The sequence below is a fragment of the Marmota marmota genome, unplaced genomic scaffold (genome assembly GCF_001458135.2).
Source record: "Marmota marmota marmota unplaced genomic scaffold, marMar, whole genome shotgun sequence".
Classification (NCBI taxonomy): domain Eukaryota; kingdom Metazoa; phylum Chordata; class Mammalia; order Rodentia; family Sciuridae; genus Marmota; species Marmota marmota.
The window spans coordinates 44374478-44389263 of NW_026000016.1; the positions used below are offsets into that span (position 1 = coordinate 44374478).

The 14786-nt window shown below is 35.2% G+C and overlaps 1 protein-coding gene across 2 annotated transcripts in view; it reads right to left on the reverse strand.

Moving 5' to 3' along the window:
• Positions 1–14786, reverse strand: part of Kif14 (kinesin family member 14) — a 60359-nt gene that overhangs the window by 26243 nt on the left and 19330 nt on the right. For both annotated transcript variants that reach the window (XM_015483801.2, XM_048809601.1), the window contains exons 14-19: positions 12865–13049; positions 8954–9056; positions 7917–8077; positions 5480–5627; positions 4863–5015; positions 2110–2236 (exon numbers count right to left, since the gene is read on the reverse strand). In XM_015483801.2, the coding sequence (XP_015339287.1) occupies positions 2110–2236; positions 4863–5015; positions 5480–5627; positions 7917–8077; positions 8954–9056; positions 12865–13049 (877 nt within the window). The remainder of the gene's footprint in view (positions 1–2109; positions 2237–4862; positions 5016–5479; positions 5628–7916; positions 8078–8953; positions 9057–12864; positions 13050–14786) is intronic.

A 14786-nucleotide genomic window follows, 5' to 3' on the forward strand; every position in this document is an offset into this window, starting at 1 on the left:
AGCCAATTTGGAAAGCAGTATGGAGATTCCTGGGAAAGCTGGGAATGGAACCACCATTTGACCCAGCTATTGCCCTTCTCGGACTATTCCCTGAAGACCTTAAAAGAGCGGACTACAGGGATACTGCCACATCGATGTTCATAGCAGCACAATTCACAATAGCTAGACTGTGGAACCAACCCAGATGCCCTTCAATAGATGAATGGATAAAAAAAATGTGGCATTTATACACCATGGAGTATTACGCAGCACTAAAAAAATGACAAAATCATGGAATTTGCAGGGAAATGTATGGCACTAGAGCAGATTATGCTTAGTGAAGCTAGCCAATCCTTAAAAAACAAATACCAAATGTCTTCTTTGATATAACGAGAGCAACTAAGAACAGAGCAGGGAGGAAGAGCAGGAAGAAAAGATTAACATTAAACAGAGACATGAGGTGGGAGGGAAAGGGAGAGAAAAGGGAAATTGCATGGAAATGGAGGGAGACCCTCATTGTTATACAAAATTACATATAAGAGGTTGTGAGGGGAATGGGAAAATAAACAAAGAGAGAAATGAATAACAGTAGATGGGGTATAGAGAGAAGATGGGAGGAGAGGGGAGGGGGGATAGTAGAGGATAGGAAAGGTAGCAGAATACAACAGTTACTAATAGGGCATTATGTAAAAATGTGGATGTGTAACCGATATGATTCTGCAATCTGTATTTGGGGTAAAAATGGGAGTTCATAACCCGCTTGAATCTAATGTACGAAATATGATATGTCAAGAGCTTTGTAATGTTTTGAACAACCAATTAAAAAAAATATGAAAAAAAAAATTTAATATAATTTCATTTTCAGAACCCATGTGATGTTAAAGATTCATACTATAAACTCAAGAATAGAACTGTCCAATAGAAATTTCTATAATAATGACAACTTTTTATTATGATTTTATTAGTGCATTATAATTATGTATATAATGAAGTTCATTGTGACATATTCAGACAAAAAAAAAAGAACAATGGCAATTATTTGAATACTATTAACTATGCTAATTAGTTTAATTATGCTAATCATTTCATAATGTATATAAACATATTGTATACCTTAAATATATGTATTTTTTTAAATTATACCTCAGTAAAGCTAGAAAAAAAAATCTCTAAGTAAACAAAATGCCCAGGATTAGTACAACTAGATATAAAATAAAGATTTAGGGTTATAATAATATATGTTTTAAAAATTATGTTGTACATTAAACAATACTTGGAATTTTGTTTACCATTTGCTTATTATTTTATTTGATCTGCTTTAACAAATTATCATAGCCTGAGTGGCATATAAACCACAGAAATTTATTTCTCACAGTTTTGGAAGCTGGAAGTCCAAGATCAGAGTGCTAGCTAGCATGGCTGGGTTCTGGTAAGAGCCTTCCTTTGAGTTGAAGACTGCCATCATGTTCTTGTCACATCTTTGGTTGGTAGAAGGGATGAGGAGTTTTTCTAGGATTTCTTTTATAAGGGCATCAATTTCATTCATAAGGACAGGCATCAATTTCATTCATAAGGACAGGCATCAATTTCATTCATAAGGACGGGGCTCTCATGACACCTACCAAGGCTGTATCTCCCAATACCACCATATTGGGAGTTAGAATTTCAAAATATAATTTTTTTGTTGGGGGGGGAACATATTCCATATATTGAACTCATATAATTAAGTAATCTAAAAATTGAATATTCTAAAAAAAATTCATACAAATTTATTGAAGCTTGGAAGAGTGGCAACATCTAGAATAAAACACTTTTACTATATAAAGGCAACCAACAGCTGGGTGTGGTTGTGCACATCAGTAATACCAGTGACTCAAGAGGCCAAGGCAGGAAGATCACAAATCTAAGGGCAGCCCAGCAACTTAACAAGATCCTGTCTCAAAATAAAAAAAAATTAAAAAAAAAAAAAAAAAGAGCTAAGGATTTAGCTTAAATGGTAGAGCACCCCTGGGTTCAATCCATAGTACCATAAAAAAAGAAAGAAAAAAAAGAGGCAACCAACATTTAGTCATTATATGTAATAACATATATAACTTTAGAAAATGTCTGCTAAAATCAACACATACTCACTTGTAAAAGTTTTATCCTTATTACTCCGATTCTGCTGTAGAATTTGTACTTCTTTAGCAATTTTTTCCTTTTCCTTTTCCAAAGCTTCCAGAATTCTTGCATGGCGGATGCTGTGGTCTTCTAAAGCCTAATTGATATTCATTCATACAGACCCACACATGAAGATAGGCAGAGAAATTATAAAATCAGATTGAAATGATAAATATGTTAATTAGCTTCTTTTACAGTAACCATTTTATCATTTAGATGTATCCTATAACATCATGTTAAATACCTTATGTATACAATAAAATCTATTTTTAAAAAATAGATGAATAATGGTAGCACAATAAAATTAAACCTCATGATAGTATTCATTTCATGGTTAGTATGTCTTATTAAAACACAAAAGGTTTTTTTTAATGATTTATAAAATTTCTTAATAATATGATTTTTTTCATCACAAAATCATTAGGAATTTTTGGTGGCACAAATTAATCTTTTTCTTTCCGCTTATAGGAAGTAAATAACCTTTAGAGAAAAAAAAGAGTGCTGAAAAAAAGGCACATTCAAGAAAATTTGTTGAATGAATAAAAAATTTTTTTTAAAAATTCACAAATAGCCTCCAAATAATTGTTTTTCAAGATTTAAGCAGTGGTACCCCTTACACATCAGATAGAGCACTAATCTCCAGGGTATATTAAGAACTCAAAAAGCTAAGCACCAAAAAAACAAATAACCCAATTAATAAATGGGCCAAGGACCTGAACAGACACTTCTAAGAAGATGATATAGAATCAATCAACAAATTTATGAAAAAATGTTCATCATCACTAGCAATTAGAGAAATGCAAATCAAAACTACTCTACTTCATCTCACTACAGTCAGAATGGCAGCTATTAAGAATACAAACAACAATAAGTGTTAGCAAGAATGTGGGGGGAAAAGTACACTCATACACTGCTGGTGGGGCTGCAAATTGGTGCAGCCAATATGGAAAGCAGTATGGAGATTTCTTGGAAAATTGGGAATAAAACCACCATTTGATCTAGCTATCCCTTCTCCTTGGGTCTATACCCAAAGGACTTAAAAAGAGCATACTACTACAGCCACATTAATGTTTACAGCAGCACAATTCACAACAGCTAAAATGTGGAACCAACCTAGATGCCCTTCAGTAGATGAATAAATAAAGAAAATGTGCCATATATACACAATGGAATATTACTCAGCACTAAAAGAGAATAAAATCACAGCATTTGCAGGTAAATGGATGGAGTTAGAGAAGATAATGCTAAGTAAAGTTAGCCAATCCCAAAAAAACCAAATGCCGAATGTTTTCTCTGATGTAAGGAGGCTGATTCATAGTGGGGTAGGGTGAGGGAGCATGGGAGGAATAGACAAACTCTAAATAGGGCAGAAGGGTGGGAGGGGAAAGGAGAGGATATGGGGTTACAAATGATGGTGAAATGTGATGGTCATTATAATCCAAAGTACATGTATAAAGACATGAACTGATGTGAATATACTTTGTATACAACCAGAGATATGAAAAATTGTGCTCTATTTGTATAATAAGAATTGTAATGCATTCCACTGTCATATATAAATAAAAGAAATTAATTAAATTAAAAAAAAAAAAGACTTAAGCATTGGTATGTTTTTCTCCAAACTCTCCGGTGTGGCTCACTAGCTACTAGTGTCCTGAGCTGTCGAGTAGTGTTATTACTGTACTGACATTTCTTTGGAGTTACTAGGAGTATTTTCTTCCAACCCTACTCCCATCTCCATTCCACAAACATGGAAGAAAGAGAAATAAAATTGCCATTTCAGAATAAAACCTTAAGATATAAGGAACCAAAGTAAAGATTAAAACAGCTGGTCTCAAATTTCAGTATTCATCAGAATCTCCTGCAGACCTTGCTAAAACAAATTCCGGGCTCTGACCCCTGTGTTTCTGACTCGTGGTTCTGGAGTGGGACCTAAAACCTTACATTTCTCACGGATCTGCAGATGATGCTGATAATGGAACTGCACTTTAAGAACCACTAATATAAAAACTGGCAAAAAATATTGTCAGTAAATTGACAAAAGACATTAACAGTAATATTTTTATTTTATCCTTCAGTCCTAGAAAAGTTTCTTCTGTCCTTGATGATATGATAGAAGTAAATGACTAAGCTGGCAAGTCTGGTGTATGGAATGCCTTATGGTAAGTTCTTATTAGGAAATTCCAGCTTGCTGCTCTTTCCAGGGCAGACAATGTTTCATTCTGACATTCCTACTATACACTGAGCCCAACTATGATTGTACTTTACATTATCTGGCATGATTGATGACAGGACAGATGTAGATGTATACAGAGAAAACTGGGATGGAACTAGCTGGAAATAAGAATGCTCTCCGCCAAACACCTGTGTGATAATGTGTGAGCGTGAGGCAAGAGGAGCCGTTTCTCACTTAGGGACGTGGACTTGTCTCTGGCCTATTAAGATATCAAACACTTTTTTTTTTTTTAAATTTGTCCTGTTTAGAAATACATAACAGTAGAGTGTATTTTGACATATTGTGCATACATGGAGTATAAACTTAGGACCCCATTCTTGTGGTTTCATATTCAAATCAAACACTCTTTAAAAAAAAAAGAAAGAGAAAGAGAGAAAGAGAAAAAGAGAAAGAGAAAGAGAAAGGAAGGAAGGAAGGAAGGAAGGAAGGAAGGAAGGAAGAAAATTCAACTTCCCTTCAGAATACAGCAAACTTAAAATGAAATTACCTGCTTCGTAGCCAAAGTCTCCATTTCTAATCGCTTTTTGTTGACATATACTTCCTGTTCAAGATGTTGCTTTGCCTTTTCTAATTCTTCAATTTTGTGATTAGCCTTTTGGTTATTTATTTCCTGCATTTTCTTCCTTTGAGATTCTTCTCTCTTTAAAGAACATTAATAAAAAATAACTGAGGAAAAAGTGCAGAGCATTTTTCAAAAACATTTTACCTCCCAAAAGTACAAAAGTCCTTCCCTTTATCAATGCAAAAGAAATTACTATTAGGAAAGTCCTGTACTTTGTTTCATTCAGATTAATTCATCTAACTAAAAAGAAAGGTCATTAGTCAAACTTTTTAGAGTACTCTCCTCTAAAATGTGTTTCTGGGAATGCGAAATTATCAGTAAGCCATGGAGAGAAGACACATCTCAAGTGGAGAGGACAAAAGCCTCTCCATTTTCTTCTTCCCCCAGTAGTCATTATTTTCTACCAACTTACTTCCTAAAAAGGGCCTGGCCTCACTGTGGCTCTCTCTCTAATCTCTGATACTCCCCCAATTCCTTTAGAAGGACAATCAATTATACAATCAACACATCACTTTGGGTGCACTCCCAATTCTGCATATTACCAGTTCTGTTTCCAGGGCTTGTATTTTGCTTTCATATGCAGCTTTTTGAGAAGAAAGCTCTTGCTGAGCCATTTCTTTTGCAATTTGAATTCCCTGCATCATTTCTTCCTTTGCCTTCAACTGTGCCTCTTTTATTTCAGTTTCAAGTCTACAAAGGAGCAAAATATTTACAGAATACGCTGTCAAGAATTCTGTATATATCAGAGCAGTCCTTGATCATATTAAAATGTTTTCCATTGAACAAACATTAAACTGTAAAAGTTTCCGACATTCAACAGTGTTCTTAAATTTTTCATTGGCTCTAGAATTATTTACACACAAGAAATATGTAGAATGAAAATTTGCTTATTTTTAACTTAGTTTCTACAGCAAATGCCTGATATGTGAATGAATACATTTTTCTAAAGCTGAGGGAAAATAAATCATATAAAATGTTATAATAAACATTACAGTAAATACTATAAGTTAGCATTATAATAAACAGAAAATAAGGGTATTTTATGTTAGACTAAACAATGGATATAGCAAAGTAAGACTTCATATTTCTATAACTTCTTTTTGTGTTTGGGTCATAGATTAAGAAAATACTGAAATGACTGCAAGTACATGATACCAGAGCTGATAAAGCAGAAATTGTATCATATATTTTCAATCATTTGTAATAATCTGACGTTTTGATAAGTCAAAACATTAAATCAGCTATATCACTTCTCAATATACAAGAGAAAAAAATCAATGATTACAGAATAAGATAGCTTCTTTCTTCCCATAAAATCAATATTTTAACACTGTAGCGCATAGAAAAAGAGTAAGAATGTCACTAGGAAATAAGGCTAGTGGTTACCACAAGTAGGGAGAAAGGAGAGTGAGGCGCCACTGCTTAATGAATACAGCTCCAGTTTGGGCTGATGAAAAGGATGGTGGTAATGGCTGCACAATGTGAAGGCACTAAATGCCACTGGACTGCATACTTGAAATGGCTACAATGCTAAGTTTTAAGCTACATGTATGACACCACCAAGGGGAAAAAAAAAAAAAAAACTAAAGAGGGTAAAAAGTAGGCTTGGGCTTTTTAAAAGACTACCACGCAGCATTCGCCCACTCCTACTAGTCACCTTGATTCCTCCTCCTGCTGGCCTTTAGTCAACAAGACTTGTTGATTTTACCTCCTTTGTATGTTTCTCCTACCCAATCACACTTCTCTTACCTTTCTTCACGAATCTCTCAACTGCTCTGGAGGCCTGGAATCTTGCTCTACCTTTAATCCACCCTTCAGATGTGGATCAGAGTGATCTCTAAAACTGACTCTAATCATGAGTGTCTCATATCAGCTTAACATTCTTTTTTTTTTTTTTAAGGTGATATTATTTATTTTATTTTTTATTTTATTTTTATTTTATTTTATTTGTTTTAATTAGTTACACATGACAGTACAATGATCTTGATACAGCATACATTTGAATCAGATGGGATATAATTTCTCATTTTTCTGAGTATACAGTCACGTATATACGCCAGTAATAATAATGTCTATTGTATTCTGCTGTCCTTCTATTCCCCCCTTCCCCTCCCCTCCCATCTCTTCTCTCTACCCAATCTATTGTGATCCACTTCTTTTTTTTCCCCCCTCACATCTTCATACTTGTATTCTGAATAACAAAGGATTATGCTAAGTGAAGTTAGCCAATCCCAAAAAAACAAATGCTGAATGTCTTCTCTGATATAAGGGAGGTGACTCAAAATGGGGTAGGGAGGAAGAGCATGAGAAGAAAATTACCTCTATATAGGGAAGAGAGGTGGAAAGGAAAGGGAGGGAGAAGGGGAATTGCATGGAAGCTTAACATTCTTTAACAATTCTCCTCCTTTTAAGATAAAGTCCACTCTTCCACAGTTCATTATGTATACCTTACCGTTCAGCTAACAAGAACACAGCTTAAGCCAGAAATAGTACAATAATGCATGAATTAAAACTGAGGCAAAAGATAAGAAAAATAAATGTCCACTCCCCCAGTCTTCTTAGGGGCTAACTTCTATTAGTCTCTTGGGACTCTGTTCCAGGGACATCTTCTCATCCCCTACAAACCTTCACTGACTCTTGGTAGAAACTAGGTGTCACCCCCTAAACTTCCACATCACATAGTGCAAGACTGTGGCACCACTATCCGTAAGTCCTATGAGATGATGAACTCCTGCAGGACAGGAGATAAGTTTCAACTATTCTTCTTTGTATCTCTAGCACTTGGTACAGTGACAAACACATAATAGATTCTTAATAAATGCTCATTGAATAAATGAATGTACCAAGAGAAAAAAAATGTACATCACTAAAAATTAGCAATCGAAGACTTAACTCCTGGAAACTACCATGATGTGATTAACTCCACTGTAGACCTTTCTCACATACTTAATATTTCACAACAACAATAATAATACTTACCGTGATCTCTGTCCCAAAAGTAACTCATTTTTGGCAAATTCAAAGTCTTTTAGACCCTCGCTTATAAAAGCATCTCTACTGAATGGTCTTTTCCCTTTCTGGACTTCAACAGGATGATTAAATCTAAAATAATGATCTCCACCAAGAATCACCCGATCACCCTAAAACACACCAAAAAATTTGTTACTTGAAGTACGTCTGAACCAAAAAATTACACGAGAAAAACCATTAGTCAACAATTCAAAATAATCTAGTACTACTAATGATAATGTAATCATTAGTATTACTAATGATAACATAATCATAGCAACTCATTTGTTACTTTCTATACGCCAAAAACTGTGTCAAGCACTTCATACACCCACACCCATTGAAACAGACAGAGAGTATAAAATTTCATTTATGTATCACAGAAACTCAATAAGATACATGCTATCCCAATTTTGGGAAAGAGGAAACTAAAAAGTTTCCTTAATAACAGACCTTAAATAATAACAACACATATTCACTGAGAGCTTACTCTTTTCAGGCAATGTTTTTAAAACTATAACAAATTGTTTTATTTAATCTTCCACTATCCCTGAAAAATAGGATATATAGAGAGTGAACATACATCTGGGTTTGCCTACAATAACTTGTTTATGCAAGTTCTCCCGATGTAATTATTAATAATGCTCTAAAAATTATCTTTGTGTGAGATCATTCAATCATCTGGCTAAGTAGCCAAAGGTCACACAGCAAATGGCAGAGCCCAGATTTTAACCCTGTCTGGCCTGCTTCCAAAGGCTAGGTCTTCAGAAGACACATAATAATGTTGTCCATGTTCAGTTCTCCAGTTACTGCTTTGAAGTAATATAAGTTTTGTCTTGGTACCAAAGAAGGCAACTAATGAATTAATAGGAAAAAGAGTTTTTGAAATGAAAAAAAATCTTAATCCAGTTCAATTCCCTTGTACTAGAGAAAACTACAACTCAAAGAAATTAAACACCATGCCCAAAGTCAAACAGTTTCTTATGTTGTAGCACCCATCAACTTACATGATGTAATACTGTAGGTTCCAAAATATCTTTTCCATTTACATATGTTTTGGCTTCCCCAACTGGGATAAGACTCACTGTCCCTCCAAAGTTTTTGATAGTACTGTTAAAATAAGAAGCACACACATTACAATTACAGGATACTCTGAAAAGTTAAGAAAAGGCCAGATGGGATAATCCTGCTTGGGTTATTCTCTCACGTTAAAAGTTCACATCAGTTTGTAGTAAAAATAACTTAAAATTATTTTATTTTCCTTTAAATTTCAAGCCTTCAGCCAGATTTCGAAGCTTAGTGAAAAAAGTCTACCCTCTCCAGCAATTCTATCCACCAGTTATAGGAAGAATTTTCATTGTATGCATTTTAACTTATTTTTAAAAAGAAAAAAAAATGTAAAAGCCTTCCCCAAAAATGAAAAAAAATACATTAAAAAATTAAAGAAAAAGAAATTAAAATATTAACAATGTTTACCTATGAATGGAATGGTTTTAAGTGTTCTTATTTTTTCTAAGTTTCTGGCTTTATAAATAAACTTTAATAATGGAACAAACAACATTTTTCCCTCATGAAGTGAGATATTATAGAGAAAGGAAAGACAGGGAGATAAAAGCATATTCTTTAGTCATCTAATTTAATGGATCCTGACTATAAGATGAAAATGGAAAATTAGCTAGAAAGGCCACATATTCCTTGGAGTATTTTTATTTGAACAATAGGAAAGAAATTCCAAAGAGCTAACTGGACAGAAAGAGAAAATGGTGGCCAAAGCTAAGTCCTAACCAAAGGACTAGCTACAGATTAGGCTCCAAGATCTGTAATAAGTATTAAAGAATAATAGTTCATTCAAGCAACACATCTAGAAAAAAAATTATCTGGGAAAAACAGTTCACGTTGGGCTGGGGATGTGGCTCAAGCGGTAGCACACTCGCCTGGCATGCGTGCGGCCCGGGTTCGATACTCAGCACCACATACCAACAAAGATGTTGTGTCCGCTGAGAACTAAAAATAAATAAATAAATATTTTTAAAAAAAAAAAAAAAACAGTTCACGTCTATGCAGCATAGAGTACTAACTATAAGTTTAGTGCCTTAGCCAGACAAAGTTTTAAACAATGTTCACCTATTCGAACTCTTCCCTTTCCTAGTTCTATCTACTCTATCATCCAAATTCCATGGCCTAGCATTCTGGACCCCACGCAGTCTGGCTGTAGTCACCAGTCTCTCATCTGCCACCATTTCCCATAAAAATTCATCTCACAATCAACCATACCAAGACCCTGACTTTGCCATAATAAAGGCTTTCCTCCGTTTTTTAGTCATTCTTTCAACGTAGAATGTTCTCTCCCTTGTCTCCATCATCCTTCAAGGCTCAATTTACATACTAGAGTCCTCTAAGAAGCTTTTCTTTGGGGCTAGAAGTGAATTTTTCCCTCTCACTAAGTATGTAATACTCATCTACACTTGAGTACTGATACTGATGTCTTTTATTCATGGGGACCCCATGAGCCAGATGTGTGTCATCAGTGAAGATAAATATGAAACCAGCTATCACAGAGTTCAGTCTAGTGAGTAAAAAAAACAATGACAAATGCACTAAAAGAGGAAGTAGGGAGTTCCAAGGCAAGTCAGCCCCAGCCCCTAGGCAAGAGTCTCCTAGCCCCTCAGTGGACTTCTTCCCCGACAACTCTGGTACTAGGGATAGAACTCAGGGGCACTCTACCACTCATCCCCAGTCCTTTTTGTTTTTTATTTTGATACAGGGTCTACCTAAATTGCTTACGCTGGTCTTGAACTGTGATCCTCTACCACAGCCTCCCAAGTTGCTGGGGTTACAGGTATGTGCCGCCACACCCAGCTGTCTACCACATTATTAGTTCTTCGGGGGTATGCTCTGTATCTTTGCCACTGATGTAAATAATACTATATTTGTTAATAGAAGAACAGAGGAACTTGAAGCATATGGCAACTGTCCTATCAGATATAAAGACAAATTATAAAGCCAAAGCAATTAAGAATATGGGGTGTCAGTGAGAAGAAACACATCTCATAATTATAGAGTTTTTTTTTACTTTCTTATTTTTATTTTTTAGAGTTTTTTCGTAAAAGCACTGCAGAACACAAAAGAAGCCATATACTATTTAATATAAGGTACAAGAATTGGTTATTCCTATGAAAAATAAATTTAGATCTCTACTTCACAACAAATAGTTTCAGACTACTTAAGGCTGTAAATAAGAAACAAAACTTCAAAACATCAAGAAGAAAAATTAAGGAAACATTTTTATGACTTCAATGTAGAAATATCCTTTTTTAAAGAAAACACAAAACTAACAACCGTAGGGCTGGGCGTGGTGGTGCAGGCCTATAATCCCAGCGGCTGGAGGCCTCAGCAAAAGTGAGGCACTAAGCAACTCAGTGAGACCCTGTCTCTAAATAAAATACAAAATAGGGCTAGGGATGTGGCTCAGCGATCGAGTGCCTGTGAGGTCAATCCCCGGTACCAAAAAAAAAAACACTAACAACCAATAAAGGAAAATATTCATACTGGGTACTGAAATAAAATTAAGAACTTGATCAAGGGCTGTGGTTGTGGCTCAGTGGTAGAGCACTTGCCTAGCACATGTGAGGTACTGGGATTAATCCTCAGCACCACATAAAAATGAATAAATAAAATAAAGGTATAAAAAAATACAAATTTTTTAAAAAGAACTTGAATCAATCAAAAGGCATAAGAGTATGGAAGATGAGCCTCAAGATAAAAAAAAAAAATGATACTTCCAACATATAAAACTTACCAAGATTGGCAACCAGATTATACAAAGAACTCTTACAAATCATTAAGAACAAAATCAATCTAATTTAAAAGCACAAAGGACAAGGCAAGTCAAAAACAGGCTCAGCCTCATTACTAGTAGAGGAAATGCAAAGTGAATCCGTAGTGAGATAACTGTTTGACATCCACCAGATTGGCATTAAAAAGTCTGACAGTTCTAAGTGTTGGTGATGAGGAGAAGTAAGAGGAACATTCAGTGAAATGGGAATAGAAACTGATAATCATTTTGGAATACAATTTGCAAATCTCTAGTAAACTTGAATAGGCACATATCCTACAACCTAATATCTCTAATACACACTTTCTAAACTTTAAAAATCATTATAGCACACTTTAAAAATCATCAAGCAGCTTGGGGAAAATAGACTGCTCTCTGGTCTGATGGGTCAGGCCTCCCAAGTTCTTACAAGCTTCCCTGAGAACTCTTAGGGTCAATATATCACCTTACCATCTGGGAAACTGCTCTAAAGAAACTCTTTACATTTTTATCAGGAGATATGTACAAGAATACTCAGCAATATTGTGGTAGCAAAAACTTAAAAACAACCCAAATATCTATGAACAAAATAGACTAGATTATAATAACAGATAATTCATATAAATGTAATACTTTAAGGGAAGCATGAACATGGAAGAATCTCAAAAACACAACGTAAACCAAAGAAGTTTATAAACACTATCATCCCAATATATACAAGAATCATTCCACTTATGTAAACAAAATTAACATAAAACGAAATTTTTAAATAGGTCAATCTAACTATTCTACCACATTAGATAGATGCAAATTTACTTTTATGCCCATCATAATTCTAAGAAAATAAATTATCCTTCAACCAACAGATCAAGTACACCAAAACAAAAATACAGGGAACATTACATTATATCTTATATTGAGAGTAACTCACCTGCTATCCTTACACAACACTGTGTTTTTCCTGGCTAAAAAAGATAGATTTGAAGAAGTACTGCAAAGAATCAGTGTAAATGAATGCTTCATACAAGGAAACTCCACATCAATAAGAAATGGAAGTCTATTGAAAAACAAGTAGGGGACCTTTGGTTTAGAAAATTAACATACCAATGATCATCAGCAATCAGCACCCCAGATAACTGAATATCATGGCTTGAGTTTGATTTATACTTTCCAACTGTAGTTACTCCTTCTTTTATCATATACAGCAGCATCTCTGATAGTTGTGGATCTTCATTGAGATTAACAAGGTTTGGCAAGTGGTTGGCCATTTGAAATGTAATTCCAGCTTTCTGGTAGAAGTCAGAAAAAAAATAATCTTAACCACAGCATGAAATTATTAAATTCACCTAAAATGAATATCAAGTTAACCATTAGAACCATTCTCTGTGAAGTCTCAATAAAGTAAAGGTTTCTTGGGGCTGGAGGCATAACTCAGTGGTAGGGTATGCTTAGCATGAGCAAGGTCTTGGGTTCAATTCCCAGCACCAAAAAAAAAAAAGAGTAAATATTTCTTAGAATTTCTCCTTTGTGATTTGTCTGTGACTGTACCATCATACTCAAAGTTTTTGAGTTCTTTTGACATTTCTTTGTCCTTCACAAACCTCAGTCCACTTATATATCAGTCCACTTATATATCAACCCAGCATCACCTGTGTCTATGCTTACTGCCCGATTGTTTTTAGAATGAACCAGTTCTTTTTGTTGCATTATCAAGGGCCATTGGCATAATTTAAGCCCTTATAAACTCTCACCAGAACCACTGCAGCAGTAGTTCTGAACTACTGGATCACCCTAACAATTTCTTCTGTTTTCAGCAATCTTCCATCCTATACCATATTAATTATCCTAAAAGAAAATGTCAGTTCCCTGGACACAAACTTTTTTTTTTTTTTTTTTTTGGGGGGGGGGGGGTTACCAGCGATTGAACTCAGGGCCACATGCTCACTGAGCCACATCCCCAGCCCTATTTTGTATTTTATTTAAGAGACAGGGTCTCACTGAGTTGCTTAGCGCCTTGCTGTTGCCGAGTCTGGCTTTGAACTCATGATTCTCCTGCCTCAGCCTCCCGATCCACCAGGATTACAGGAATGCGTCACTGCACCTGGCTGGACACACACTTTTTGATGCCCTTTTAATTCCTTTGGATAAAATTTAAAGTCCTTAATAAACTACCCATAACATCTCTTTCTAATTTTATGGCCTCATATGAGCTGCTTGTTCCAATAAACTGATCCACACAGTCTCTTCTGAGGGCATATTAAACTTTCCCTCCTTTACTCTCACATATTTCCCTTCCTACAATGTTTTCTTCTTTTTTTCTGCTTATCAAATTCTGACTCAAGCTTCAAAGCCAACCTCATATTGCACCACTTCTATAAGGATGGACTGGTCATTCCCAAGGAATTTTCCCTCATTCTCCTGAATTCTTAAAATACTCCCCTGCTACTTATTTGAAATAGCTTTGCTGCCACTACCTTTGCTCTTGACTCATCTTCTCCAATCTCTTTTAGAATTTCACTCCACTAAAGAGTTCTGATTTCAATGAAAATGTTCAAGTACTTTCCCACCCTTTAAAGAAATAAAAACAAAAAAATCAAACTTTACTCAACCTTACAGCCCTTCTCCCTGTAATTTTCTCATTTTCAAAGAGTTCCTATGTGTGGTTCTATTTCCTTTCTGTCATTTTTCAACTCACGGTCATCTGGCTTCTTCCTTTATCACTAGAATAACCTCATAATTTCACAATGCAATGCACATATTTCTGAAAGCTGGGAGTCTTTTTGGGGACAGGGGGAATACCAGGATTAAACTCAGGGGCATTCAACCACTGAGCTACGTGCCCAGCCCTATTTTGTAATTTATTTAGAGACAGTTCCATTGAGCTGCTAAATGCCTTGCTTTTGCTGAGGCTGGCTTTGAACTTGCCCTACGGTCTTAGCCTCTCAAGTTGCTGGGATTATAGGCATGCACCAGTACACCCAGCTCGGGAGTCATTCTTTTTTTTTTTTTTTTTTTTTTTTATTAGT